General features: G+C 37.0%; 1 protein-coding gene across 3 annotated transcripts in view; it reads right to left on the minus strand.

Moving 5' to 3' along the window:
* POLA1 (DNA polymerase alpha 1, catalytic subunit) overlaps positions 1–27,714 on the minus strand; it is a 217,964-nt gene that overhangs the window by 38,827 nt on the left and 151,423 nt on the right. For all 3 annotated transcript variants that reach the window (XM_068917389.1, XM_068917406.1, XM_068917397.1), the window contains one exon: positions 7,934–8,030. In XM_068917389.1, the coding sequence (XP_068773490.1) occupies positions 7,934–8,030 (97 nt within the window). The remainder of the gene's footprint in view (positions 1–7,933; positions 8,031–27,714) is intronic.

Here is a 27,714-nt window from a genome sequence, read left to right on the forward strand (position 1 = left end):
AATAGCAACTAGAGATGTGAAGCTAACAAAAATAGTTTTTTTTTTTTAACTGAACTATACTCTCTCAGAAGAGTTACATCAAGTTTCAGCTATCACCATCTTAAGAACACACACATAAACACCCATATGTATGTTATTTATATGATTTCTCTTTATCTTCCCCTGAAAAACTGTTTGCGCTTAACTATACAACCCCTTCAGTATACTATGCAAGTATAATACATTATGTACACAATAAATAACCCCTTCCTTATTTAGCGCAACAAGCACTTTGTGTAGTCCTCTTGCCTATAGATTGACAAACATGTGGCAAATACTTTTGATGCAAAACTATTTCATTACACTGGTTTCATACATAACACAATCCTTCCAACTCCATGCCACACACGCTCTCTTTCCTCTGTCTGAGAGAACGTCCATGCTGCATCTCGGAGCAGAAACATCCCCTTGCTCAAGCACGTTCTCTCAGTCCTAGCTCCAACAGTCTGTCTGCCTATGTCTCACCACTACCATTGGCCTATGTACATCAGGCCACACTCTCACAAGCAGCTCCGCTAACATCTCCTTTATAAAGCGCCATCTTTCAAAGTGTTGTAAGAATTCTTCTATAAAAAAAATTCACTTTAAACTGATACTTGGCATACCAAGTAATGAACATACTGGGAAAAAAAAAAACTTTAAAATATAGGATGCACACAGATATTCAGAGCTGAATTTCATGTTTTTACGTCTAGGTCAAACAGCCTAAGGGTTTCATTCTTCCCCATACAATTTTGCAGTTTATTCATCCATAAAGTAAACTAGAGGCTTTTGGTGTTTGTATGGAAGGGTGAAGTAAGGCATACACATGGCTGTGACAGCAGTGCGAAAACATCCTCTGAATATGCATTTGGTTTTATGAAACCATAGTCCATAAATACATGATCTAAACAATTATGCTCTACTTCCAAGCACTCGCATATACTTTGATGATACGGGTCTTCCTGATACACAGGAACATTTCATTACGAGCTTTCTCCAAAGTTATCTGCCTCCCATCCTCCCTTTCTTCTGCTTATCCACTAAACTGATGTGCCCAGACTGTTTGGGAATCCAATAATCAGGGGCTCAATACTTGAAAATATCCTGTGAGAGAATATAGCATCTTTGTGATTTCTGTCCCTGAAAATACCTAAATGCATTGCAGACAACACAAGTAACCTTACCTCTCTTAGAAATGGTACGGTGAGACACTTTCACCTCCATTTTATGGTATGAAACAGAGTTGAATAATCGGATTCCCATTTCACTAAAAAATTTCAAGTACTACAAATAACCTCAGTGACGTCAATGCTCTACTTTTGGAATAATGTTGCAGTCATTGCGAGTAAGGAGACTGCAGATTTCTTACCCAGAGTCTTCCATTAAGATATTCTGTTTTATGGCAGGAGGGAGAACTGAACTAGAGATACGTGAGGCAGAGTGGCTTTACTGACTTTAAATGGTCTCAATTTCTTTCTTTTTATAGTTTTTTACTTTATTGCAGACGGAAAATGAAAACAGTACTATCTCTGAATATTTAACAATAGCGATGCTTGAACGAAATAATGATGTAAAGCCTGCTGTACTCTATTTTGATCTCCTGATGACGTAGCTATAAACACATTAGTTTCCATTTTCAAAATTAAGGCATACTGAGTGAGCATACTCCTGTATTTAAACACCACCTGTTTAAATCACTGATAGCTTACCTATGCTTATTTCCATCCAAATGAGCAGAAGATGCTGCTACTTTCTTTCTCCTATCGCTTCCTGATGCTTTGACTGTTCACCTAAATTGCAATGTCTGACTAAACCTACAACAAAGCTTTGAAAATCTTTAACGTGTAAGGAGGGGCTGAAAACATTTTGAGTATGCTACTCGTCACAATGGAGCACTCTTTCCTTTCCTGATTGTTCATAAAATCAGTTCAGAATAAACAGACTGTATGTTATTACTGGCATCTTTGAATTAGGGTTTCTGGCATAATGATGTTGAAGATTAAATTGTTCTTTTGACCTGATACTAACTGTGCAACGCAACAGTTCCTAACTTAGAAAGACAGCAAAAGAGTTTCGGAGCATCACTTCCCATAGTAGGAACACTAAGAACATTACATATGTATCACAATGGGTGACGGGTCTTAGAAGAGTGGATACCTAGTTGATGTCACACCTTCACTTTAGTCTGGTTTCTGAAATTGTCTTCTAAGATACTAAAGGCAAATCCAGGAAATCTGAGTGGCACCCAAGCCAATAAGCCTGACATCTGTACTGTGTGAATGAGTTGAAATGATAAAAAACAGTATTAGTGGACACCAGAATAAATACAATTACTTAGGAAAAATTAACACAGCTAGTGTTACCAGCCAAGGCCTGTCTCACAGACTCTGGTAGCATCTTGGAAGGTGTTCAATGAACATGTGGATAAGGACAATCCAGGTGATGCTGCATCTACTTGGGGATCTTCTAAAGACATCCATCAATGTCTCCTACCAAAATCATTTCAGAGAGAGGCAAGTCACGGCATAAGAGGGACTAGATAAATAACTGATTAAAGATAGCAAACAGAGTTTAAGTGGCCAGTTCTCGCTCTAGAGAAACATCACCATTGGAGCTCCACAGCAACTTGCCCTGTATTCATAAGTGACCTGGGAGAGCAGGCGGGTAGGTAGGTAAGATATCTATCTGGTTGCAACTCTGTGGTGCTAATAGGATAGTAGAGGTTCGACTCAATGTTAAAGAACGTCAGGAAGATTTTATCAGATTCAGTAACCAGACAATAAAATGGCAAACTAAATTTAGTGTAGATAAATGTAAAGCAATACACCTACGATTATTTTTTCCAAACCTTAATTGCACAAAAATGTGCTCTGACACAACCAGAGGCAGATTACAATAGCTAGCTCCACGAAAACCATGAACTCAATGATCAACAGTGCAAAAAACCAAAAATATTACAAATTATTGGGAGAGAAAACAGAGAACAAAACAGGGAATATCATTTATGCCACAGTATAAATCCATGGTTCACCTGTATCTTGAATACTGCACCCCCTTCTGGTCCCTGTCCCAAGACAGATTTAAAAGAATGGGAGAAGGTTCCAAGGAAAGGTGAAGAAAGCAATGGAATAATTTCCATATGTGGAACAATTAAATTGACTGGGAGTCTTCAATCTGGAAAAGCAATGAAAAAGATGCAGAGAGAAGTCGATATGGTCACGACCAGCATGGAAAAGCGTGTAGGGATCCACTGTTGTTCTATCTTCCAGTACAAGAACCAACAGACCACAAAGGCAGACAGTAGTCAGTGGGTTTAAAACAAAAGCATGTGGTCCTTCATGCAACAGGTGTTGGATCTGAGAAAGCTCCTGATACCCACCAAATGGATACTCATGAGCTCAATGGGAGTTTGGGTGAATTTGTGGAAGATAAAACCTCTGCAGGTTACTAAATATCATATCCAGCTGAGAAAGTCATTAAGATGGAAATGCTTAAACGTTCGGGAGGTCTTTGGGTAAAGCATCATGCATGTTTGCACTGTTCTTGTGTTCTTCCTTTGACACCTACTTCTGGCCAGAGATAAGGAACAGGGCTAGATGGACTTTGGTCTGGTCCAATATAAGAACTTCTGTTCTTACATTTTCATAGCCTACTAGGCAAACATGGCCAGCTTTGCTTAGAAAACTATATTGATCATCAATAGCCCAGGGCCAAAATGAAAGGATGTCTTCAGTGAAGTTGCATCAGTATGTGTCAGGGCACTAATCAATATTTTTGGTAAGAATCTGAAGTAAGGAATGCAGTGCATTCCCAAATTGAATTGCAACTCACATTTTGTAGATGATATAAAACTGGGAAGAACTGTAAGTGTGCTAGAGGACCAGATTCATTTTTAAAATGAATTTGAGAAACTGGAAATCTATTTGAAACTTTCCTCCCCCTGTTAAACTGTTATTTAACAGAGAAAAGTGCAAAACTACTGTCCATTTGTATAAATATATCAACTACACGAATACAGAATGGGGAAAACTGGTTAGAAACAGCTGTGAATAGCATGTAAGGATTACGTTAGATCACAAGTTGAACAAGAGTGAACAGTGTTCTTGCAAACATTGTAAAAATCATACTGATACGAAAAAACAGAAGAATAGCCTACAAAACATGCTAATTAATCTTTCTGCTGTTTTCCACTCTGGAAGGACCTCACCTGTAATGCCAAGTCTAGTCTACATCAAGAAGGATGAAGATGAGGTAGAGGGAGCATAGTGAAAATTATCAAAATGTCTATAAAACAACTGGCAGACAAGGGGAACGCCCTCTCTCCCTTCCCCCAAATGCACGCTTGTAGTTGAAAGAAGGTTTAGAAGATAACAGGCTGGTTTTAAATGTAAAACACTCCACGATGAAGAAAGTAGTCCATCATCCATGGTAGATATAAGCTTCAGAAAGCAAAATTCAGCTTAGAAATTAAGACAAGCTCTCTACTGGTAAGTTTTGTGAAGCACCAGAAGACACTGGCTGTAAAATCTGAAAAGCTGTAGAAGAGGAGGAGGTTTTGGACTTAGCCTATCTTTAAAAAGGAGGCTAGACAAACAATGGTAGTGAACCTCTTGTGAGGAAGGGAAGCAATCTGGATGACTTTTTGAACTCCCAATGATTTAACAATATTATTTTAGATTCCGTTTTGAGTAGCAGTAAGGACCTTCAATTTAAATGATTGAATAAACAATTAACTGTAATTAAAGTTTTTGATTTTGAAAGGGCAAATAAAGGAAACCCAAGTGAATGAGTAGTAAAATCTCAAGATTTTGAATGCAGAGAAGGCACAGATTCCTTCAAACTATAGCAGAACATTACATTTATATCTTGAATCTCAAGTCATGAAAAAATCTTTTATGTTAGAGAAGAAGACTCCAAGATGAATAAGAATTTTAAATTATTAGGAAGAAACAGTATTGATAAGAAGAGGAATTGGTCTGCAAAAAATCAGGAAAGGTGGCAAGAAAATAAAGAATTGTCAAAAGTCTATGTGATTCAGGCTTTCAAAAGCAACCTCCCCCTCCAAATAAAGTCAAAAAACCCCAAACCAAAACATCAGTAAGTACATGGTTTTGCCACACAAAAAATAAAAAAGTAGGAGACTGAAGATATTCAAGATGAACGAAACCTAAATTAAAGTTTTGCCTCCATTTTTGATAAGGGCAATGGTGCCCACAGGTCAAGAACAGAGTGGCTCGTGAATGATGGCATGGAAACAAAATTTTTTGCTTCCAAGGGAAAACAAACATGAGCTTCATGTTGTGAAAGGCAAGAGTTCACTACATTTCTGCTTCAGAATTATGACAAAATTGGCATATAAAAATTCTTACTCCTATTCTAGAGTTTCACAATAAGCGTATCCTATCAGTAACATGTATCTCTAGAAAACAGAACACAGATACCTATGAGAACAAAAATAGTGATCTGAATAGCCATAGGCACTTATTCTGAAGTTCTACATGTACTTTTAGAGCAATACAAAAATATCGCCCTCCTAAAAGATATATGGGACAGATCTGTGTATAAGTTTACCAGACTCATCTCGTTTGTCCCTTTGAAGAGAATCCATTTTCAAAGAAAAATGTAACATCTAATTTATCTGGCCTTAACACTTGCTACAACACCACGTCTGAAATCACTGGCTGGTTGAAGAACATTATACAATAACTTTAAAATGGCTAAGAGAACAATACACTCTTCTGAAAAGTGAACTAGTGAAGAGAATGGAAGGTCGTTGCAGAGTTCTAACAATTTCTTGAGAATTACACTTGCAGCTAATTTTATTTAACACTCTCCAGGTAGTAGTGAGGGTCCAAAAAATAAACTCATGCTATTTGATGATTAAGATAGAAGGTGAGAAACTATGGGAACGTGGAAGACATCATACTGTTTTTCAGAAATAACTTATTTGACAGTAAAGTCTAAAATCACAAATGCGATTAAGCAGTTCAAAATAATGAAACTCAGAAAATTAAAGTAAAACAAAATGCCATAAATGGGACAGATGAACTCATGACTCAGAAAGGACAGGAGGAAAAAAAACCCTTGAATCTCAAGATGTCTGTCCTCATGGGATGACTACAACTTAATGATACGATGCAGCTACGAAAACGGCACGCACAACTAAGCGTGTATCAGTAGAGGTGCATCCAGTAAAGGTACAGATCCCATGTACAAGACACTGTAGAGATACCATCTGGAATATCAGCTAAAGTTCTACTTCCTCATACTTCCTCAAGAATTCAACCTGGAAGAGATTGCACCCAAAGGTGCTAAAAGGAATGATCATGCATCAGAGACCAATTCTTACAAAAGGAAGCTAAAAAGTGTGCGTCTTGCTTAGTTAAAACAAAACTGAGAGGAGTCACCACTGTTTCTAACAATAAAGCGGAGAATCTCAGGGAGGGAAAATAAACAGACATTTAGTAGATGGAAGTAAACTACCCACAAAGTTAGAACAGGAAAGTTACAGTGAAGTTTTCAGCCATCATAGGATGAGTGTCTGAAACACATTTTGAACAGTAAAAGGGGAAAATTCACCCACAGGTTTCAAAATGAAGTTCCATAAACTTGCAGTTCTTGTAAGATGTGGTGGTCTGCAGGAGTAGGGGTTTGGATGTGGTCGCCCATCAAGTCTCTTCTACTCTTTGTCCTTATATTAGGACAGAGTTCTATACTCAGAGTCATTTGCTTTTTAGCTAGCAGTAGCCGCCACTATGTAACAGACCTTCTACACGTCTACGAAATTTTATTAAACTGAGATGACTATACAGTGTGCCTTTCTTTGGATGTACAAGGCCATTCTGAAGCACAAATATCAAAGCAAGTTCAGTCTCAAAGGCATGAAGAAAGGAAGCAAGAGTCTGTGAAAGAAGGAATATCAATACAAGAGGTCAAGATCAGATTGTTCGCTTATTTGAGGCGTGCTTTAGCTAAGAGGTTGCAGCTATTGCGGCCTTTACATTAGGCTTATCAACATAGCATTTGGAAAGACCATTTTTTGTTTTAGTCTCTTTCCACCACCTATCTACCTAGCTGGTGATGGAGGGCAGGGGTAGGGAAAGACTTTCAGAGTAGAACAGCTACCAGAACAGTCGTAGCAGCCTACAGCCGGAGCACCCTTTCTCCACAGGCACCACCACCAAAAATGCATACAGGATGCAATGAAAGTGCTCTCTGTGAAACAATGCATTTCAAAGGTGAGATCCAAATACAGCTTTATTCAGAATTCCCAATCAGACAACCATTAGCCCGCCATTAGAAATACTCTTCTGTCAGCTTGAAAATCACTTAGCTGCACAAAAATCGCAGATCCATTACAGCTCAGAGATGTTTTACTTCATAAATGTTATGGTAATTGGAAGAAGATATGAAAAAAAAAGTCTTCCTAACATTAGCTTAATTTGTGTATTTAACAGAGCTTTGCAGATAATTAGCGTTATAGCTTTTCTTGTGCCATCATTTTCTCCCCTGATAAAAAGGGTCTTTCAGATATTAATAGTTGAACATGAGTTTTAATTAGCCTTTTTTTTTTTAAGAAATATATATATTTTTTAATTAATCTGTTTACTGAAGTTGCCACGTCCTTCTAACTTCGTGCAAAGACATTTCTTTAACGGTGTAATATAAGAAAAGCACTTTTTCCAAAGCATAGATGCATCAAAAGAACAAAGGAGACATATGACATATTCTTAAATTGGTTATTCCAACACAGCACGCTCCTCTTACAGAAAACCCTTACATCCATACCATGTTCTACTTTCTGGTTTGCGTTACTGACTAGTAGTTTAGATCTGAGAAGTAAAAATGTGTAGTTCTAGCTTCTAGAAGGCAAGATCCAATAAACTATAGTTACTTAAAAATTTAAACTTACCTTTATCTTCTTCAGTAATCACTTTATCTAATGCATACTCCACATCAAAAATGTAGCGGTAAAAGCAGAGTTGGGTGTACAGGGCCTTATCAGAATACTGTAATATAAGAAGAAAGTAATTAAAAACCCCATTCCAAGAAAAGCGCATCTCTTGCAACCGTTTCTATGTCCAATATCAAAAGGAAATTTTTTTTGTGCTTTTCACACTATATGTTCTGCTCATATCAGATTTTTATACTATTATTACACTGCAAAATCTCTTCATTACATGTCTCTATACACTTCTCACAATTTAAACCAGGCATTTATGTAAATCATACTAAATTTATCCATTTTTATATACACATATTGCCCTATCACAGTGATGCTCTAGGAACAAAATGAAATCCATGAGAATGACAGGACAAGGGAGTAACTTATTCACAATACCCGAGTATACTGTACAATGGCATAATCTCAAAAAAGAAAAGGAATTAATACATACTTCTGATGAATACAGGTGTCTGTCTGTATTTCCTCCCCTCCATACACACACGCAGCTGTAGTTACATAAATTGTGAACATGCCATTCAAATAAGAACAGCTGCATATATACCTTTAAAGATTATGTCACTGTCTTGCTCTGCACATCTGTGAAGGCTACCGCATGTAAGTAATCATACATTTGGTTCAAAAATCTGCAGGCGTGTACATGTGGAATATCATGTTCAATTAAATGCTCTGCGTGTCACTGATGTCAAGCCTCTGTGCTATTTCTCCAGTTCAGAAGTACATGCCTGTACGCAATTATATCGCGGTTGTCATTCTGTGTGTCAGAAAATTGCTTGGATAGACATGATAGTCCTACCTTGACCACTCTACAACTAAACCATTTCAAGTTAATCTGATGGAACTCTTGTTCAATAAAGCCACATTCAAGGCCCTGCTTGATACTGGGGCTCAAATATTGGCCAGATGAAGACTTGTGCTCTGAAAATCCCATAATTAAGAATGAAATAACCATAACTGCATCAAACATAGAAACACTGTCCATTTTAGTATGCTTCAGGGACATGCAGACACGTATGAACTCTTGAAGATTTTCTTGATGAGCTATAAAACCAACAAAGGTTGTGGTTAGATTAATGTTAAATTGCTGCTCAGTACACCACAAGGAATGAGACTGCAAATGCAGTGGAATAACAACTGGTAAACTACTTAGGCTTATTGGAATCCTGCTTTAACTTAGCTTTTCACTTTTCTACTCCATCAAGCCAAGTTTTGTTACTAAATTCAGCTAATCTTACACTTCTCCTGACACATTATAAAGTATCTATAACTATTAAGCAACTCATGTTGAGACATTTGACAACTATTACTACTGCTTAGGTTTTTTTTTTAATATTTTAACATACTTTTTTTCCACTTCATGTGAACCTATTTCAAAAAAAGACACACAGAAGCTTATTTTATTCCTTATTAGCTATTCTATGATATGCATCATCATTATACTATTATACACCAGTTATTTTTAGTAAATCCTGATTACTGCTTCCTGAAGAAGAAAAAAGGAGGACGACAGCGATTAAGTTATTTGTTTAGTTTTTTAGATCCAGCTGTAATTGCTGGTACACATCTCCCTGACTGCACACATGAAGCAGGTTGAATAGAACACTGAAATTACCTCCTTCATAATAGTTTGTTTTGATAATGTATTGTGTGTCGAGATGATGAGAAACAGTTGCTGTCAATTTGATTAGCCATTATATTTTTATGTTAATTGCCATTATTGGGTCCATTCTGTTTAGTGTCACCATAGAAGCCATACAATGTTAGCATAAATAACAAATTGGAGTAAATTAGGAAGATATATTTTTGCCAATTCATTTTAATTGCCCCTCAGTCCTTCCGTCGGTTAACGCAGCTGTTGACCCATAATAAGCGCTAGGTCAATATAGCTGCTTGTCAATTCAGAAATGCAAAGTGCTGTGTTGCTGGTAATGGATATACAACAACCTTTGCCAGCCAACTGAAGCAAACGAATGACAACCCACATGAAAGAATAAAGCATCAGCTATGGAGTTTAGTGACCTGATATTAGTAGGCAGGCTAATTGAAAGTCACTGCCTAAATGGATAAAGAAAATACAAAAAAAAAATAGCACGGAAAAATTTATACATGCACACATAGATATACATACAAATTATATATATTTATACACACACACAAATTTTTTTACTCATACTTTAAGCGTGATAACATCTCCTTCCTTTTAGCTTTCCGCTATGTTTCACAATTAGTAAGCTGGTGGAAAACAAAAGGTTCTGGACTTTTTCATAAAATTAAGCATGTATGAGGCGTACATATAAAGCCAAGGAAGAGACACCTTCAATTCATAAAAACCTGAGGAATGATTTATACCGTCACTTGCTATGTTTCCTTTAATTTCTAATAACCTATAGGTTAAAACAAAAAACAAAACAATCCTAAACTTCAAACCCAAGTAATCTTGTAGTTAATGGTGAACTTCTGTTTCTTCTTACCATAGGAGACTGAATTGTGAGGACATGAAAATAAAACTATTTTGAAGTTCTTTTGTATTGTTCCATGATGTTTGATTTCTTGATTTCATTAAGGACTGACTTCAGCAGGTAAGTCTGCGTCTTTTGACAGCTTCCATTCAGGGAAAGAACATTCTGCACCAAAGCAACCAAACAATTTTTTGTGTTTTATTTAGAAGAGCAATAAACAGGTACAGGAACCAAAGGTACCTGGTTTGCATTCATCACAGTTATTTACTCCTTTGACAGAAAATTACACGTGTAATGGAAAACTAACAGATGAGATTCAAAAAAATTAAAAAAAAAAATCATCGCGCTTGGCCAGCAAGTATTCATTTAAGGAAATCTAGGTTTAATATGGTTCCAGACTCCTCTAGCTTCAACAGGCCAATTGTAAATCTTCAACGTGTCTTCGCAGGAAGAATTTAATATTACACAGTTCACGTAATAGGAAACTGATGATATCTTCTTAACAGAACAGGTGAATTACAAACACTAGCAAAACAATTTTTCCCATATTTTTCCATGAACGAGCACAAAAATAGGGTATAAAATGCTCAGTCATGAAAAAAGTCTTGCTCAGCTACCACACGTGCTAGGAAATGCTCACTAGGGCATACGCGAGACAAATGCTCACTAGGGCATACGCTAGGGCAAAGGAGACTCCACAGATACATTGCACTTCTGGAAATCCAGAACTTCAGCTATGCCTCTGCACGTGCCCAAATTCACCCAGGCTTGACAGCAACAAATAGCTTCGTTTTTATCCTTGTTCCTGCAGCTGTTGATGTTTGAACAAGCTACTGGACTGAAACGTAGACCTGTCTCTTCTGTCTCACAAGGCTCTGGAGTAAGGCTACCTTGCGTCCTCTCTGGCTCAGCAAACCTTGATGCATTTTTTCACATTGGCGCCAAATTTCCAACAGTGAGCGGTCCTTACTCCCTCATTTCATAATAGCGTATAGTTAGCGAGTAGGGGTTTTTTCCAGAAGTAGCAGACCCAGGTTTGCAGCCCTTCTGGCCAGAACAGAGAACTGAACAACTTGGTTTTCCTAACGTTGCTCACAAAGTGGAGAACTATTGCCAGTGTCTACCCCTGCTCCTCTTTTTTTTTTTTTTTTTTTTTTTTAATGCCAAAGCTCACTCAGCTTTCTGAAAGCAAGAGGACCTGGAAAGATTTAGTCATTAGTTTGTGTTCCTCCCACCCTGACAACAGCACGTGAAAAGAAGAACTTAAGATGCGCTTTCTCTTGTCAGCATTTTCTTCTCATCAGAAGAAAAGTTGTCAGCAGCTGCATTTAGGTCTTGAAATTAGAAGGACCTTCCCTTAGTGCTGGCTTTTTTGGATTACATCCCAAAGAATTTCAACTGAGAAGCCTAATTCTCCTCCATACTCCTAACAGGGAGCCAAGAGGCTGATGTGCTGACCTTTACAACCCATGAGACACTCAGTAATTAACTAAGGGCAGAATGGGGACGCGGAGGATTGAGGACTGCAGATAAGAAAGGTCTGAGAAAGGAAGAAAAGGGAAAAATAAACAGGAAAAAAAGTTGATGAAAATTCACAACAGCAAAGCAGCAAAAGACTGAACTAATGGCTGTAGCTCTGTCTTACTTCACCTAGATATAGTACTGTTCCATTAAACACAGTTGGAAGAGTATGTAAAAACTTTGTTTTGCTTTGTTTGCTTAAAAACAATGACGTATAGACTTGAATAGGTGCAAAAAGTAAAAACTCCTACTTAAAATAATTTTCTTTAAAGTGCTGTGGATTCCTGTATGAACCAAAACAAGATGTGATGGTCAGTGCTTTTTTGAAGACTCATACCCTTAAAAAGTAGGTTTAAGTTTTTTATTTACTCTTTGGGGGCATTTCCCAAATTACTGTACTCCTCCACAGTCCCACCATACTCATGAACCTTTTTTTTTTTCAGCATCCTCATTTTCTGCTGCCTTTTTGCTTTCTTCTGCACCTGACTCATTCCCATTTCTTCTCTCTATTTCGTTGTTAGATGGCACTTTTGTGTTTTCAGGTGTGTCACCTATGGTTTTTATGAATGATAAGGCAATAGGAAATAAAAAAAAATCCCCCCCCCACTTTGCAAACTCTAATAGACTGCTTTGCAAAGGAGATAATTTCCACAGGCTACAGAAGTTATTTGTATTACTTCAATTAATTGTAACACAAAACAGTGGCACCACTTCATTAATCAGCTGCTTGAGAGAGTTACTTTTGTGAGAAGTCTTTTTGGTAATTTGATTAGAAAGAACAGTAGCTCTTCTTCTTCTTATTATTATATGATTCAGTTGTCCATCAAGCAAATTATTTAGGACAAGCTCTTAATACTATAAAAGGAAGAAAGAAAAAAAGAAAGAGAAAAAAAGTGTCTTGGCAGAAAATTGGATCTTAAGACATTTTCAAAGCTTACATGTAACTGAGCAAAGCATACAGGAAATACTTCAGTGCATTGAGAGGCATTTCCTCCCCTCCCCCAGTAGAAAGATGCAGTAATTAAAACCTAATTATTATCTTCATTTTAAACAAAACCTAAAGTGAATACCAATTAATAACAACATACTAATGAGCATCTGCTGTGATGAAATTGAATATGAATGTGCTGCAAATTTCGGGTAATTTATTTTTTCGGGGGAAGTGCCACTGGTCTCAAACTACTGCTGGAAGATTGTATAGACTTTACACATCTTCCATGATATCTCTTATGAGCAGCAATTTCTATTTTCAAAAAGAGAGCATAGCTTGGCATTGTGGGTATTTATGTATCCAAACGCTATCCATGCTACAATGGTTTCAGTGCAATAAACCAAAGTGTAAAACTTTTTTTTTTTAAATATCTCATATTTTTGTTTGTAAAATGGCTTAGTTTCATCAGAGCAAGTTCACACAGCCCCAATTCACCATCAGATTCTGAAGGCAGACTCTCCTTTACAAAAAGGAATAGTAGCAAAGTATGAATTAACGCAACACTGAATACTCATAACGTGTGTTCCACCCCACCCCACCCCACTCTACGGATAATATGTGCTGAAACTTTGTCTTCTTATGCATCAAAAAACACTGTTAAAATACAGTGCTGCTCTGCATCCAGTAGAATGAAATAAACTGTGCATTGTAAAAACATAAAACAAGCATAAAACAAAAACGTGAAATCTGAAGTACATCTAAATTGCAGCATTTATTCTTTTCACACGCAATCATTTATCTGAAAATTTACACCTAATTCCATTAATTAGAAAACATGATATAGGTAACTACATTATAGCTTGGAGACAAGATTAGATTGTTTATTGAAAAATTCATTTTATTCTATCATAATAGAGAAGCAAGAGGATAATTTTAAACCACTAAAAGCAAACTATTCTTGCAAAATTATGCTGTGAATCCTATTTCTTTTTTGGATAAAAGAAAAAGCTTAGTAGAATGGGGCAGTTACAGAAGAACATTGAATGTTATTACAGAAGAACGACTTGCAGAGTTATAATAAGGAGCAAATCTAGTTCCGTGCTTATAATGCTCAGGTCAACGCTCTATGTATAAGAAATAAAGCATATTTCTTCACCAGATAGATTTTTGAATGTTATTCCTAAACAGAACTTTTGATAAAATTTGCAAGTAAATTTACTTAAGTGTTTTAATTAAAGTAATTCTTTCAAAAAGTAATAATGCCGGCCAAACCATTTTTGTACCTAATAGTTACTCGGATAATGTAGATTTGGACAATAAAACCTCGCTGAACTCTCATGCATTAGCTACATTTGAAGAATTCATATGCTATATTAACGAATAAATTAGCGATAACTTTATAAGTCTCTTTCAGCATAGTTGAAAGAGAATAGTTTTCCAAAGGCATTCCTTGAGGAGCACTCTCTTTTGAAATGGCTGCATTCTGTTTATATTCTAAATAACACTGAAATCACAGTAGCCTTCTCTTAAAGGTGACAAGGCCCACCATCTTTCCTGACAGAGGTATTTGTTTAATTACATTGGAAAAAAAAAAGTTTCCTTCCTGACCTTGTGTACTGCATATTCCCCCCCCCCCCCCAGTTCAAGTTGGTTTTGCAGGGATTTAGACCCACACACGTTCCACTGAAGAAGTAAAAGGGAACTGAAAGAGATGTGATAGGATTTGGATATGATGAAGTTTCTCCCTAGTATTTAAAGTAACATGGATTGTATAATGAAAAGAGATGTTTCTTCCATATACATGAGGTGATGAATTGGGAGGGGGGAAGGGGGAGATCGCAGTACAAGATTGGGTATTCCTGTCCATAAATGAGAGATTTTTTCCATTAAAAAACTGAAATGACAAGAACTTACACTGCTCTAGGTCCTGTTTAGTAATTAGTGAGAACATTACAGAGGATCCAACTATAAAACATAACCCTGGACTGCAACACCAGCATAAAAACAGTAAAGCGGGTGAGGAATTGGGTGAAGAACAGATGGCAACACCTACTGACAAGGGTACTACAGGACTGAATGAAGGGATTAACAGAATGCCTCCAGGGCAGATCTTGCAAATATTATTATTAAACGCTTTCATTAGACAATCTTGGAGAAAAAGTAACTATGAAAGAGATTTAGGAGGCACAAATATACCGCCAGCAAAATAAAAAAGAAAATAGCAAATTATTTCTGGCCATAACAAGGAAGCTAAATGAATTATCTGAAACTGGGGGAGTCCCAGGCTGGGACTGTTCTGTTTTGAGGATTCATAAGACTTTTCAAAGTGAAATGACAGTAGGAAGGAGTACAGAAGAGATATACAAAATGAAAAACAAGTGTCAACAGACCAGGCAGTACTTACCTAAAAAATTCTGAAGGTATGTAAGAATGAAGCAGTTAGAATATTAATAGTAACAGTATTTGGTAAACCAAATTCAACTCACCTATCCAGCAAAAAATTATTCACTTCTTTCCTACTCTGTCAGAAAACTACCCCAACAAATCTAACTGGCTCCCTGCATGGTCAACAGCTGGCACAAGAGGAAATGGCAAAGTGTGCTGTAGTTCATGTGAATAAGCCAAACTAACAACTAGCTACTGCCAGCAAGGAAAGAACTGTATGTTCCCCTGCTTTTAGTTTTGGGCTCCCAGCTCTACCTTGCACCCACTACTCAAGGTCATCTGAGCAGCTCAGCAAGAACTGGCAGTGAAAACAGAAGTTAAACTAATAGAAAAATCACTCACTTTTGAGGGGTGTGTGGGGCAGTCACTTTTATCAAATAACATCCTCAGTAAACAGATTTCAGTGTAAAATCTTCTTTGTTCTGCAGTTTTCAGTATCAAGACGCTTATGCCTAATTTTTGATATTACTAATATTTGGTACAAATATACAAAAGGAACAAACACATAAAACTTATGACACTTAGAATAAGTCTTGACTGAGATCAGACACAGAGCACACACACGCTTGACATGGTACTAGTAGCGCAACAGAGGAAAAAGGTACAGAGCCCAGTTTTATCCAAATAATTCGACTTTGATTCTAGCTTGAATAAAAGAAACACAATAAATATATGAGTAACATCTGTAAATAACCTCATAGGTCTGGAGAAACTCTATAGAGTATCGATGCTCTCACTCTGACAGTGGTATAATTGTATAACTGAGGGATTTGCAGACTAACCCATTTGGAAGATCCATCCTACATTGACATACTTCAGAGGATGGGGATGCAAAAACTCTCCAAACTATTATCTACAGCTAGAAGGGTTAAGATTTCAGGTTTTTCATATCAAACCAAGAGAAGGAGCCTTACTGGATATTTGATGAAAGATGACACCACTCTGGAACAGGACTCTCAGCAGCAAATACAAGTATGAAACTGTATCTGCCCAAATGCACTGAACGTGATTCTAGAGAAGCATCAGCATGATCCCAAAATCAATTGTATTTTAAGAATTTCTGGGATATTTGCACTCTCAAAATAAGCAGCATATAAATATGTTCCTAAAATATATCTTCTCCTCGGTGTACAAGACAAGTCCAATATTACAAAAACTAAACTAAAAAAAAAAAAAATCAGTGTTTGGGTTTTTTTAGAGCAAAAAAAGTACTTTCAAAGCCACTGATTTCTGGTATTACCTGCCCTTTGAAAATCCAGCTGGAGAGTAAGAAATACTTTGGTGAAAAGTAGCTCTAATTCACCAAAAATGGTTTGATGAAACAACATTAAAATTGAAAGCCACCTCTGTAAAGTAAAGTTATCATTCCACACTGAAGATAAAGTATCCCAGCCAAATATTCCCAATGTATCTTAAGCATCTCAAATAAGCTAGCACAGCAACACAGCTCCATCTTGTTCTAGAGGACTTACTGATCTACTTGCTGAATGAGGAGCACTCATAGCTGATAACTACAGGTCATCTGCTTATTCAAAACACAGAAAAAATAAGCACCTACAGAGGAACTCTACCACTGAATGGACTCCTCTTAGCTTTCAAGCAACTTCACGTATTTCCATATAAAATTCAAAATCTTGATTTTCTTTCTAACAAACTAGAACCCAACTATAATTTCCAGGAAACTTATATTACAAAAAGATATATTACTACAAATGAAAGAATCAAGCAATTAGGACTCTCTATAGCGAAAATCTGCATGCAAAACCCCTACCCATACTCACGGAGAATACTTGCACAGCTAAAATGGAAGTCATACATTAATCTTTAGGACCTAGATTTTTCACAGTTGGATACCAAATAAATCAAGTGGGGCCCAACTAAGAAGATCATATGAAACGGCCACATTAGGAGTAAATTCTGCCTGCAGTTAATAACATTTAATACTTACTCATGTGTACACAGCCAATTTGAGCCTGTCTGGCTTTATGCAGTGAAGAGATCAACTCTGAGCTCATGTAAGACACAACAATGCAGTACAGACAAGATGCACGGATAACACAAGTACAAGATGCACAGGTATCTTGAGTCCCGAACCCTCAAACATCTGGGAGCAGTACAGGGCTCAGAGCAGAACAATTTATTCAGTTCTTTGAGAAGTACATCTAGGGTACTCAGCTACCATGCCTAAACTATTCTTGGCATGCAGGCTAGCTCATGACAGGTTGGGTAGCCTGACCGTACAGTTAGAGCTATCCCTTAAAACAAACCTTCAGTGTGCAGACTGAGAGGCAAGTATTGACTAGAGAGACAGCAAAGAAGTAAAAAACAATTAAATGCATTAAATGAGTCTGTGATTCTCCAGAAAAATATAGGTTTGTGTTGTTAGGGTCTGCTATACATAGAGATACAGTTAAGGCCGTATGTGCAGCCCTGTCTTTTGACTTTGCTGACTTCTGAATGTTTTAGCATGAACATTTGAAAGTCTCAATGTGCAAAGGTCTCACATATGGAATTATTATAACTTGAAAAGCCCTTCACACCAGTTTTGTATGTTGAAAGAGTAGTGCTGAAAAAGCCATTATTTTCAGTTCTTCCAGTGAAACTACGGCTCCCTCAGACCGCATTCTTGTACAGGTAACAAAATAGTCCAATTGTTTTATATAAAGTAAAGATAAATAACTATATACTAGTACAAATGCTGCCACTAAGATGTTAACTTTGATTATTAAAGCTTAGATGATACCACTAACTATTAAGACTGCCTGATGCTTTCAATCGTAAGACCATTCTTCAACCATATTCAACCCTATCCTGAAACTAGACTAGAAGAGAAATCATCTTGCTTCACTGTATCAAAGACATACCAGGAATACTTTCTTAGGAGCCCACAGAAGGTTTCAGATCTGGTATGACCTCATAACATAATTCCCCTTTAACTTTAAAATTCATGAAGTCAGCCCTAAATGAGAATGAGGAAAGGAAATGGGAAAAGAGCAGGGAAAAAATCGGCACAGGACAGTTCCAGAACAGAACCATTTACCGCCTATCAGCTGTAGTCATTTCACGGCAAAAAGCGACTGAGGCCGTTTCTAAAGGCTAGACTCTATAGACTAGGTAAAAGGCTGCTTCTTGTACCATTTCACGCAATCTGCTGACGTGTTAAAGAATGGTTGCATGTTGCCAAGAATGAGCAAAAGGTTATCCCTTATTATCTTATTTAAGGCTCGTTTTAAGTACTCTGCCTGCCTGCAAAACTGAGGATGTCGTCACTGCTGATGTTGAGATGCAGGATGCTTTGATAACAATGGCAAGAACAGGTCATGATGTTGCAATTTAGACTGCGATAGAGACAGTAAATTTAAATGCAGAAGTATAAGATTTCTGTTCAGATAAATGATTTTAATTTAGCTCTGTATTTGCAACCTTTTTTTAAAAGAAATAAAATCTTTTCTCACAGATTGATATACTTTGCACAAACATTTAGTACTTGTTTGCTGCCCAGAAGAATATGCTATAAAAGTGTGATCTGTGTAAACAATTTGGCTTATACATATTTATTTAAATTATGATTTTGTTAGGAAATGGGTCACATTGCATTTCTTTTCTGCAAAATAATTTACTAATATTTGTGAAAGGCACTGTTTTTAACCGAATCTTGATTACCATTCAACATGCACAAATAGAGCATTTTAAATTTGGTTTATTAGTAAATAAACAACACTATAAATAGGCTAGATATATAAGCAAATAACCTTATCTAAATATGTTTTAGATGTAAAAGCGTGTATGTGAAAATAAAAAAAGTATCATTTGCAGAGAGAGAACTGAACATACCACTTCAGATTACGATGTTCTTGCCACTCAAGACTTCAGGACACTCTCCCTCAAATTTAGCTTTTAGCAAGAGAGTAAAAATTTGAAAAGCTTGGTTTCTTCCTTCAACTCCCAGTTTTTCAGTTTTTAATGAATTAGTCTTTGAGCTCAACTGGTTAAATAATCTGAAGCAAAAAATATGTTCTCTGTATCTGCTGCAGAGCACACTCTTTTGTCTAAAGCAAATTTAGCATTTCAGACGTAGAGCCACTGTTCCTTCTTTTGATCTTGATTTCTCCTGAAAGTTAAGATGAGGAAACTAAGCTAGGATATGAATAAAATGTTTGAGCTATTCATTATGCACCTTGAAATATTTTGCTGTCAGAAAACCAGGACTGCTCAGAGATGACTGAAACCCTCACCTCTAAGGTGCCAACAATCTACACAAGCAGCTCTTGAAACTTCTCAGAGTATGCAAGCTCATTGCTTCAGCTGCAATGGCAAACAGACTTGCCATACAATTTACTTACTCAACTTGCTTACTTTATGCTGGGGCTAGGATGTACACATGCAATTCCTCTGCTAAAAAAGATCTTTATTCCTTTGTTTCGATGGGACCAACTGTTCCCCAAAAGGTCATAGTAGCATGCATCTAGCTAGCTAGCTAGCTAGCTAGGCGCATATGATTAGCTTCTATCAATGCAAGTCTTGATCTCATGTTTCTGAAGCAGCTCTCATTGCCTTTAGTAGAACAGCACTCTAGTATACGCTGAAGAAACATCATGTTATGGCGATGACAAAGAAAAGGCTAACAACTTTTCTGTGGGTGGCACTGACAGACAGTTTGTTGCAAACGTTAAGCGTGGTTTGGTATGAAGGCATATCTCAGTGACTTATAAGGCAACTTTATCTATTACCCTAGGCAGCACTAAACGTACTAAACACAACATCAACAGTTTGTTACTCTGCCATCGGTTAATTTCAACAAGTAGTCGCTGCTATGCAGAATTTATCCCCATATGCTTTCCCATGCCTCTGTTTGGGCAAAACACAGGGTACTTTCAATCTCCTTTTCCATAACTCAAAGTGGATTTTTCAGCACTGAAAGTGCTCTTAGCATCAGTCAATGCACATAACTGCACAGTACATACCAGTGTACGTGCTAATTTTGATACATTTTTTTTAATGCCATCTTCTCTACAAATATCTTGGGTATTTGCTACCAATTTAATGGTGTTCTGAATAACACAGGTTTAACCAGTTGATGTGTGTTTAACATCGATTGTCATTGATGTCAACTCTGAGGGCTGCTTTGAAATAACACTGCTTCCATCCTGCATCCTACAATTTCCAAGTCCAAGCAGGAGGAGAGAAAGACACCAATCTTGAGATCATCTACAAAGACAAAAGTAATTAATCTACCTAAGAACAGGCAAAGATTCAACCCAACCCTGTAGGTTTTGATTCTATCAGCTGCCTTGACTAGACAGGTCAATATTGTGCGTGTGCACGTGGAACTGAAACAAGCAACAGACTGGACGGTTGCTCTGAAGATTCTCAAAAGCTTTAAAAATTGTTCAGACAAGGTATGTCTGAACTACTGAAATTACTTTTTCCACACATTACTAAGTTAACACACAGGCCAATTCAAAAATGACCTTCTAATAATAATGATGCGAATGATATGAATTGCCTATTCATGTTCATGGGATACTCCCTACTCATGCAACCAAACCGTAATGAACTTAATAGCTGTGACAGAGACAGCTCTGCAGCTCATTAATAACCATAATCCACATAGTCCTTTTATTGTCATATTTTATCCTTTCTACTATGGAAACTTGGGTCTACGTGTTAGCTTCCACTGAAGCATCCCATGTGGCACAGTTTAAAAAAAAAAAAAATGAAACGGCCATCAAAATGACAACTTACTGTAGCTAGGCCCTCATAATATGAATTTTCTGTATTTAGTTCATTGATGTTAATGATTCTGTGTCTAATAATCACAGCTTTGGAAATGATCAGCTGGCCACTTGACATGCGGCGGGGATGGAGTAGAGGAGTGAAGTTGCCATTTTTCCAGTTTCCCTAGTTTTTATTTGAACAGTGACTTCTTGTTTCTCGCAAGTACAAGGAATCCAAGCTGATTACTATTAGCTGAGCTATCATCACACAGATCAATCTATTGGGTCACTATTAAAATTCTTCTTTGTACTGTTAATTATCCTGACCACAGATATTTAGATGAAGGCCTGAGAAATAAATTTGAAACAAAATGTATGAAGAAAGTGTACTTCCAAGCAAGAAATTCCCATTAAATGAAAACTAGTTGCCTGTCAACTGTTAAAAGAAAATGAAGACAAAAACCAAACACAAACAAACAAACAAACATGCACTTTGTGAGAATACAGATTTTCTTAAATAATCACCTTTGGTTGGATTAAATCTTAATGTTTTTGCACTGAAAATACTGGTGACAATAACTGATTTTCTAAATGGCCTTGGGGGGAACCCTCTCTAAGTGATTATCTTCACATGAAAGAAAGAGATATTGGTTTAAATAAAAGCATAGGTCTCTTGTTGCTGGAGAACAGGTATCAGATGTTAAAGTAGGGTAGAGTTAGCTTCCAGCGACCTGTGCAACACTTAGCTTTGATTAAGAGAGCTCCAACTACAAAGTAAAAATATTTTTCTCACTTTAGGAGTATTGTTCCCATTATGAAGAACGATCTGTGGCAAAATCATGATAAGATAACTAAAAACCAAGTTATGGCTATACTGGAGATAATATAAACACTGGACACCAAGAACTCTGCTGAACCCAGGTAAAAGCGTAAAATGCTACAGACTCACAGAAAGCCACAAAAAGTGATTTGTACAGAGTACCATCCTTTACCAGAGGAAGGACTGTAGTTATTAGACAAAGATGACCTGTGTGTCATCTCCATTTCTGCACAGACTTGTGTAACTTCAGGTAAATCCTTAGGCCTTTTGGTAGGCCCCTTTTGTAAAGCTAGGGCATCTAAAACCAGTGTTGGGTGTTAATAAAAAAACATGATTAGAGCAGATGAGGCACTAGATATTCTAGAATCATCTACTGGATCAGGCCCTTCCCTCAGGGGCTAAAAGTAAGTTGGTGTTTCTTTCCTTGGACCTAAACATCTACCTAGACAGAACTGTCTAGTCCTATTAGCTTTGCATGTTTGCTTTTGATGATGTGAACAAAATCACAATTTACTGATGAAGAATCTGATATGAAATCGAAATGAAATGTGGGAAATGAAATGAATGAAGAAATAGTAAGCTTAACCTTTCAAACTTCACACGCATGCAGAATCTTAAAAAATAATGCCTATAGATACTAATAGCATGCTACTTTTTCCTGGTATTTCTTTACACATGAATTATATCATTTTACAGAAAGCAATGGGAAAAAAAAAAGATAAAAATCATTTGAGAGATTCCAAACTGGCCAGAGAAGATCCTGCTGTAACAGGTCTTCCAAACAATCGGTAGGGAGCTCTGAAGCTGTGCCTGCGAAACAGTAAGCCTCACAGGAAAACCGCATAGCTACTTTGCTACATTTTTGAGTAAATTCTGGAGAATATACTGCTCATTAATAGAGCAAGTACCTCCAAGTTCAAAGGCTATTTTGCCTCAAGGACAAAAAAGGCCGGTGGTTACTGGAAGACATGAACACACCTGTAAGAAACCTTCCTTAATAACGATCTGCTGATCAGAGCCACTTCATTCACTTCACTAAACTATTCAGATTTCTCTCACTTAGGTCTCAGAGTAGTAGTCTAGTTATAAATAAACTAACAACTTTTCATTAGGAAGATACTTAATTTCTCTGATGGCAGAATCCAAGATTTTCTTGTGGAATTTAATGCATACGATATGAAATTGGATCAGATGTTTTAAAAGCTGGCCTCAATGCCCTAAAGGGAAAAGAACGTGCATTTTACTTATAATCAATCAATATAAGATTTACTGTTCTGAACCTGAGGTGCCTTTGACTGAATTAAAAGTATAATGATGCAAGACAAACCTAGAAGCCCCTCTTAACTCTTAGGATTATTTGTTTATGGTAAGACACCTTACCAGAAGTATCTCCCTCCTTTCTAGTGGTCAGGCAGAACATGTGGTTATTAGCTCTAAAACTACACAAACCTTCAAGCTACGCATTAACGTGTTTGTGCTACAAAGGCAGCAAACCATTTAGCAGACAAACTGGAAAATAAAACAGTATGGGCTCTGAGTATGGAAAAGCAGAGAACTGCCTAACAAGACTTCCCTGTCTTCCATCTCAGTAATTACAGCTACAGCACTGCCATGAAAAGATGACCTATAACAACAGGAAAAAGGGAAAGAAATACAGTTTCTGAAACAGCCCAAACATTTCAGAATCTTATTAGCTACAACTAATGGTATCTGAAATTGAGCTTCAACCAGACAGTTCCTGAGCATGGTGCAATGTTTGTAAAAACATTTAATCAAGCTGTATTGGTCAGAAAAACACACGGTATTGCTCTCAAAAACACCAGCTTCCATTTAAAGAGGTGAACTTCATCAGATATAACTCTCCCAACAGAAGGATCTGATGCCTATTAAAATTCCAGTCAAAAAAAACCTGTGGACTTTATAACAGACTGTAAATATTAGCGTCAGAATAAATATCACTGCCATTTACCTACACACACACACACAGACTAGCCCAACCAGAACAGAATGCACGTTAACTGTATTAATGACTTTAAAAAATGAATTGCTACATCTCACACTTCTCCATCTTCTCTAAACAACTTCTCTGTGCTATGCCATTTCCCAACAGCCACTCACCACCTCTGCTCACTGAGATTTCCCCTTCCTTCTGAGGAATCAAATTATTTTTCATCAAATACCACACTGACCCATCTTGAAACTCCACAATGATCTTCCCTGCAACAGACCTTTTTGAATACACAATTTTAGATTCCAGCCAAATCCACCTCATGAATCAAGAGCAATGCCAGGGAAAGAAGCTAGGTTTCAGCAACCAAGAAAAGCAGCTAAGCAGACCATTCCTCCACTGCCTGTCATGATATGTAATTTTGAGAAACTTGGAACTGATCCAGCCAAAATAAAACCATTAATAGGCACGATGTTGGCTGACTTCAGAGCTCCTCCTTCCCAACACTTAGTGGATTGATGCTTTGGCAAGGACCCACTGGTGAATTTGTGTTACTGCCGTTGACAGTATGGAAATAGAAAACAAACTCTTTGAACAACAGCAGATTAAAAGATACTTGTAGTTAGATTTCCCAAAATCTAACAAAAACATAAGGTGAGTTCCTAGCAGTTTTGGCAATTCCACCTTCAAATGAGTCTTCAACCCTCCCCTTTTTTGAAAACATGCCTCAGATAATCCGTATACAAAGCTTGTAGGAAGTTCAACATTATGAACCTTACAGGGAAAACATACAATGAATAAATAAGACATTTAATTTGTAAAGTTAGTAAAGTTGCATTTCTGGGATTTAAAAGACAGCAAACAAAAACAAAAACGCAATCTGAAACTTAGGACCAGGGAAAGTACTAATATATGCATACAACAAAAATGCCAACCATGCAATTTTAAATAAGACCAGAAACTAAAATGACCTTATCCTTCACAGATCATGCAGCACCCCAGTGCCCAAATTATAGGGAATAAAAAGATAAACAAGGATGAGGGCATTCCATTTGAGTAGAGAAAGAACAGGTTGCCTGGAGCAGCTTCTCTTGGATGATTTAATAACCAGAGTTAGAAAAAGCAATAGGAAAAATGTAGCTCTCAAAGTTTATGGCCCAGGAAAGTTGGTTTGGCTAATTAGACATCTTCATAAGTTAAAGAAGATGCCAGAACACCTATGGAAATTTACTTACTGTAAAATGCAAGGTCATAATCAGTGAATTTTTAACATTTTACTTAAAAAATTTACCACTGTTATTCTTAAATATCTTACACATACACACATATACATACGTTCATACATACACATATATAAGTGTGTGTGTGTGTGTGTGTGTGTGTGTGTGTGTGTGTGTGTGTGTATATACATACATACACACATATATAAAAGAGCTCAGCTGATTTTACAGGTATGGGAACCCCCACACCCAAACACAAACTTGCTCATGTAGAGACCAGGTCCACAACATGTATCAAGGTAATGAAGAGTGTGCCTGAACCAAGGGCTACTAATGGAGTTCTTTGGGAATGCTATTATTCATCTTCTGCTCTTCACTAGGAAACTGGACGATTTTTCCATCTTCCTGATAAATCCAAGACTCTTGCTACTAAGGTTTCATAAATGTCAAAATCAATATAGCCAAATACAGCCAGCTGGAACAGCTGAATATTTCCCTTATTCTTAAAGCTTTTACAAAAAGCACATGTTCTTCATTATCTTTTCAATATAACCTTTCACCATTTAGAAATCAAATTTGCATTGTCCACTCAACTATATCTTCACTCCTTTGTACAGGTTTGCAAGAGAAAATGTCCGTTAAAAGAATGTAATAATTAATACACTACTTGTTCATGAAGTTTTAGGATCATATTATCTACACTATGCCATCAATAACTGTTTCTGTAGTCTGATGCATTGGACATATTTCATTCAGTCAAGAACTGTTAATTCTCCTGTTTAGGTCTGCATGACTACATGCAAACATTATAGCAAGGTCAAGAATTTTTTTTTGGCAAAAAAAAATGTGCTGGTGGTAGATTTTCTTTTTAAGATTTGCACAGTCAATATATACATATATACATAACTATGTATATATGGTACAGTTAATCAGTAGAACTGTCTCAAACAAAAAACTCAGTTTTACTCCAGCTAGTTCATTCTTTGGAGCTTCCATATATTTCTGCAACTGAGGAGGAGGATAAGGCTGAAGCCTGACTGGAAGACTAGATTAGGTTGGATAACAACAATCTTGTATAGCAGCAGGAAACCAGCCAAAACTCAAAACTATTTATTTTCAGTGCCAATAGATTTTTCTGTTAGGTGAAGATTTTTAAGTGGCTTTCAGCAAAAGGAAGAACAAGCTAGCCTTCCCCTCCTTATCACGCAGTACTCCTCTACATAATGCACTAGCTGAAATTTCTGAGCTGTCTGAATAAGATCACCCATGTAAAAATCTAGCCACGTAAGATTAGAGTACTGATGAATAAGAAATCAAAATCTGACAAGATGGCAACATTTTCTTATCTGCTTGGAAGTATATAAAAAATATTCCTTGCCACTTCTGGTATCTGGATGTTCAGAAGCATGACATTCAACACACCATCTAAATTGTGAAAGCAAAGTAACCAAATGCATGCAAGCATCTTCAAGGAAGAAGTTTAGTTACTTCTGTCAATCCACCCAACTCCAGAATAAGGGTTCTGCAAAGTCTCTAAAGGAGTTTAAGGTTTATGAGATAGCATACGAATATTTCAATTTTGTCTGTCATGAGGTGATCAAAAAATATAATCCATTCTTCAGGTCAAATACTGCTAAAGGTTTCATGCAGCCTAATTGTCTTGGTACAACTTGTTTTAACACTTTTCCGCAATGAAAGACTGAAAAACCCAGTCTGATACAGGATGAAATCTAGAATCGCTGCATTTAGCTCCTAGAATGCAGTTTTAACAAATGCTTTCATGGCTTCTGTACCTTTCCCCTCTTTTTTCTTAAGCTCTAGAAGGGAATATCATTAACTGTACCTTCAAAACGTCAAGAAACCCAAAGCAAGGGTGAATTAGTTCCCTCCCTCCATTGAACCCCTCCCCCCCAAATAATAACACAGTCCATAGAAACCATTTTTATTAGAAATTAATTACTCTCTACTAGCCCTCTTCTCCTTGTTTTTTTTTTTTTTTTTTGGAGTGGTTAAAACCTGTCTAGTCCCCTTTCAAAAAAAAGGGCCAGCATCCTCAGCATGGAGATATGCCTTATTCTGTTATTGTCCAGTCATATCTTGCATATACATAGTTTCTGAATGAGAGATCTACCAAAAAGTATGAAGAGAGTCTAGTGAGTCTTCCTCTGAATGAATGCCGAACCAGTGTCCAGCATTGAATAAAACGGTCTCTTTCAGATGAGACAAAGGCGACGTCCTTGCATGGCCATTGAAGATTCTACGGCACCTTTTGTGCAGTTCTGCACGTCTATCCCAAGCATCCTAGCCAAACCAACTCTTCAGCAAGGACAATTTGCTGAAAATGCCTCATGCTCCCTTTGTAGTTTCATTTTGATACAGTAGTCTTCAGCTCTTGCTCTGAGCTGCCAAGCAATGTTTCTCTAGGTTGTTAAACAGCTGCTGTGCTCAATCCTTGAGGTAGCTGCACTTCAGTGATAAAGTAAGTGAACCTATATATAGTTTGTAAATCCATTTGTTATGTCTAAAGTACTTTGAGATTTAGAATGTGCAAGAATGCACATATATTAAGCTTTTTAAACTCTGAAAAGGGGGACTGCCATAACTGGCAGGATCCACGTGCAGTCACTTTCTACTGAACGGTTTGAAAAAATTACATGCAAATTATTTAG

The sequence above is a fragment of the Struthio camelus genome, chromosome 1 (genome assembly GCF_040807025.1).
Source record: "Struthio camelus isolate bStrCam1 chromosome 1, bStrCam1.hap1, whole genome shotgun sequence".
Taxonomy (NCBI): Eukaryota; Metazoa; Chordata; class Aves; order Struthioniformes; family Struthionidae; genus Struthio; species Struthio camelus.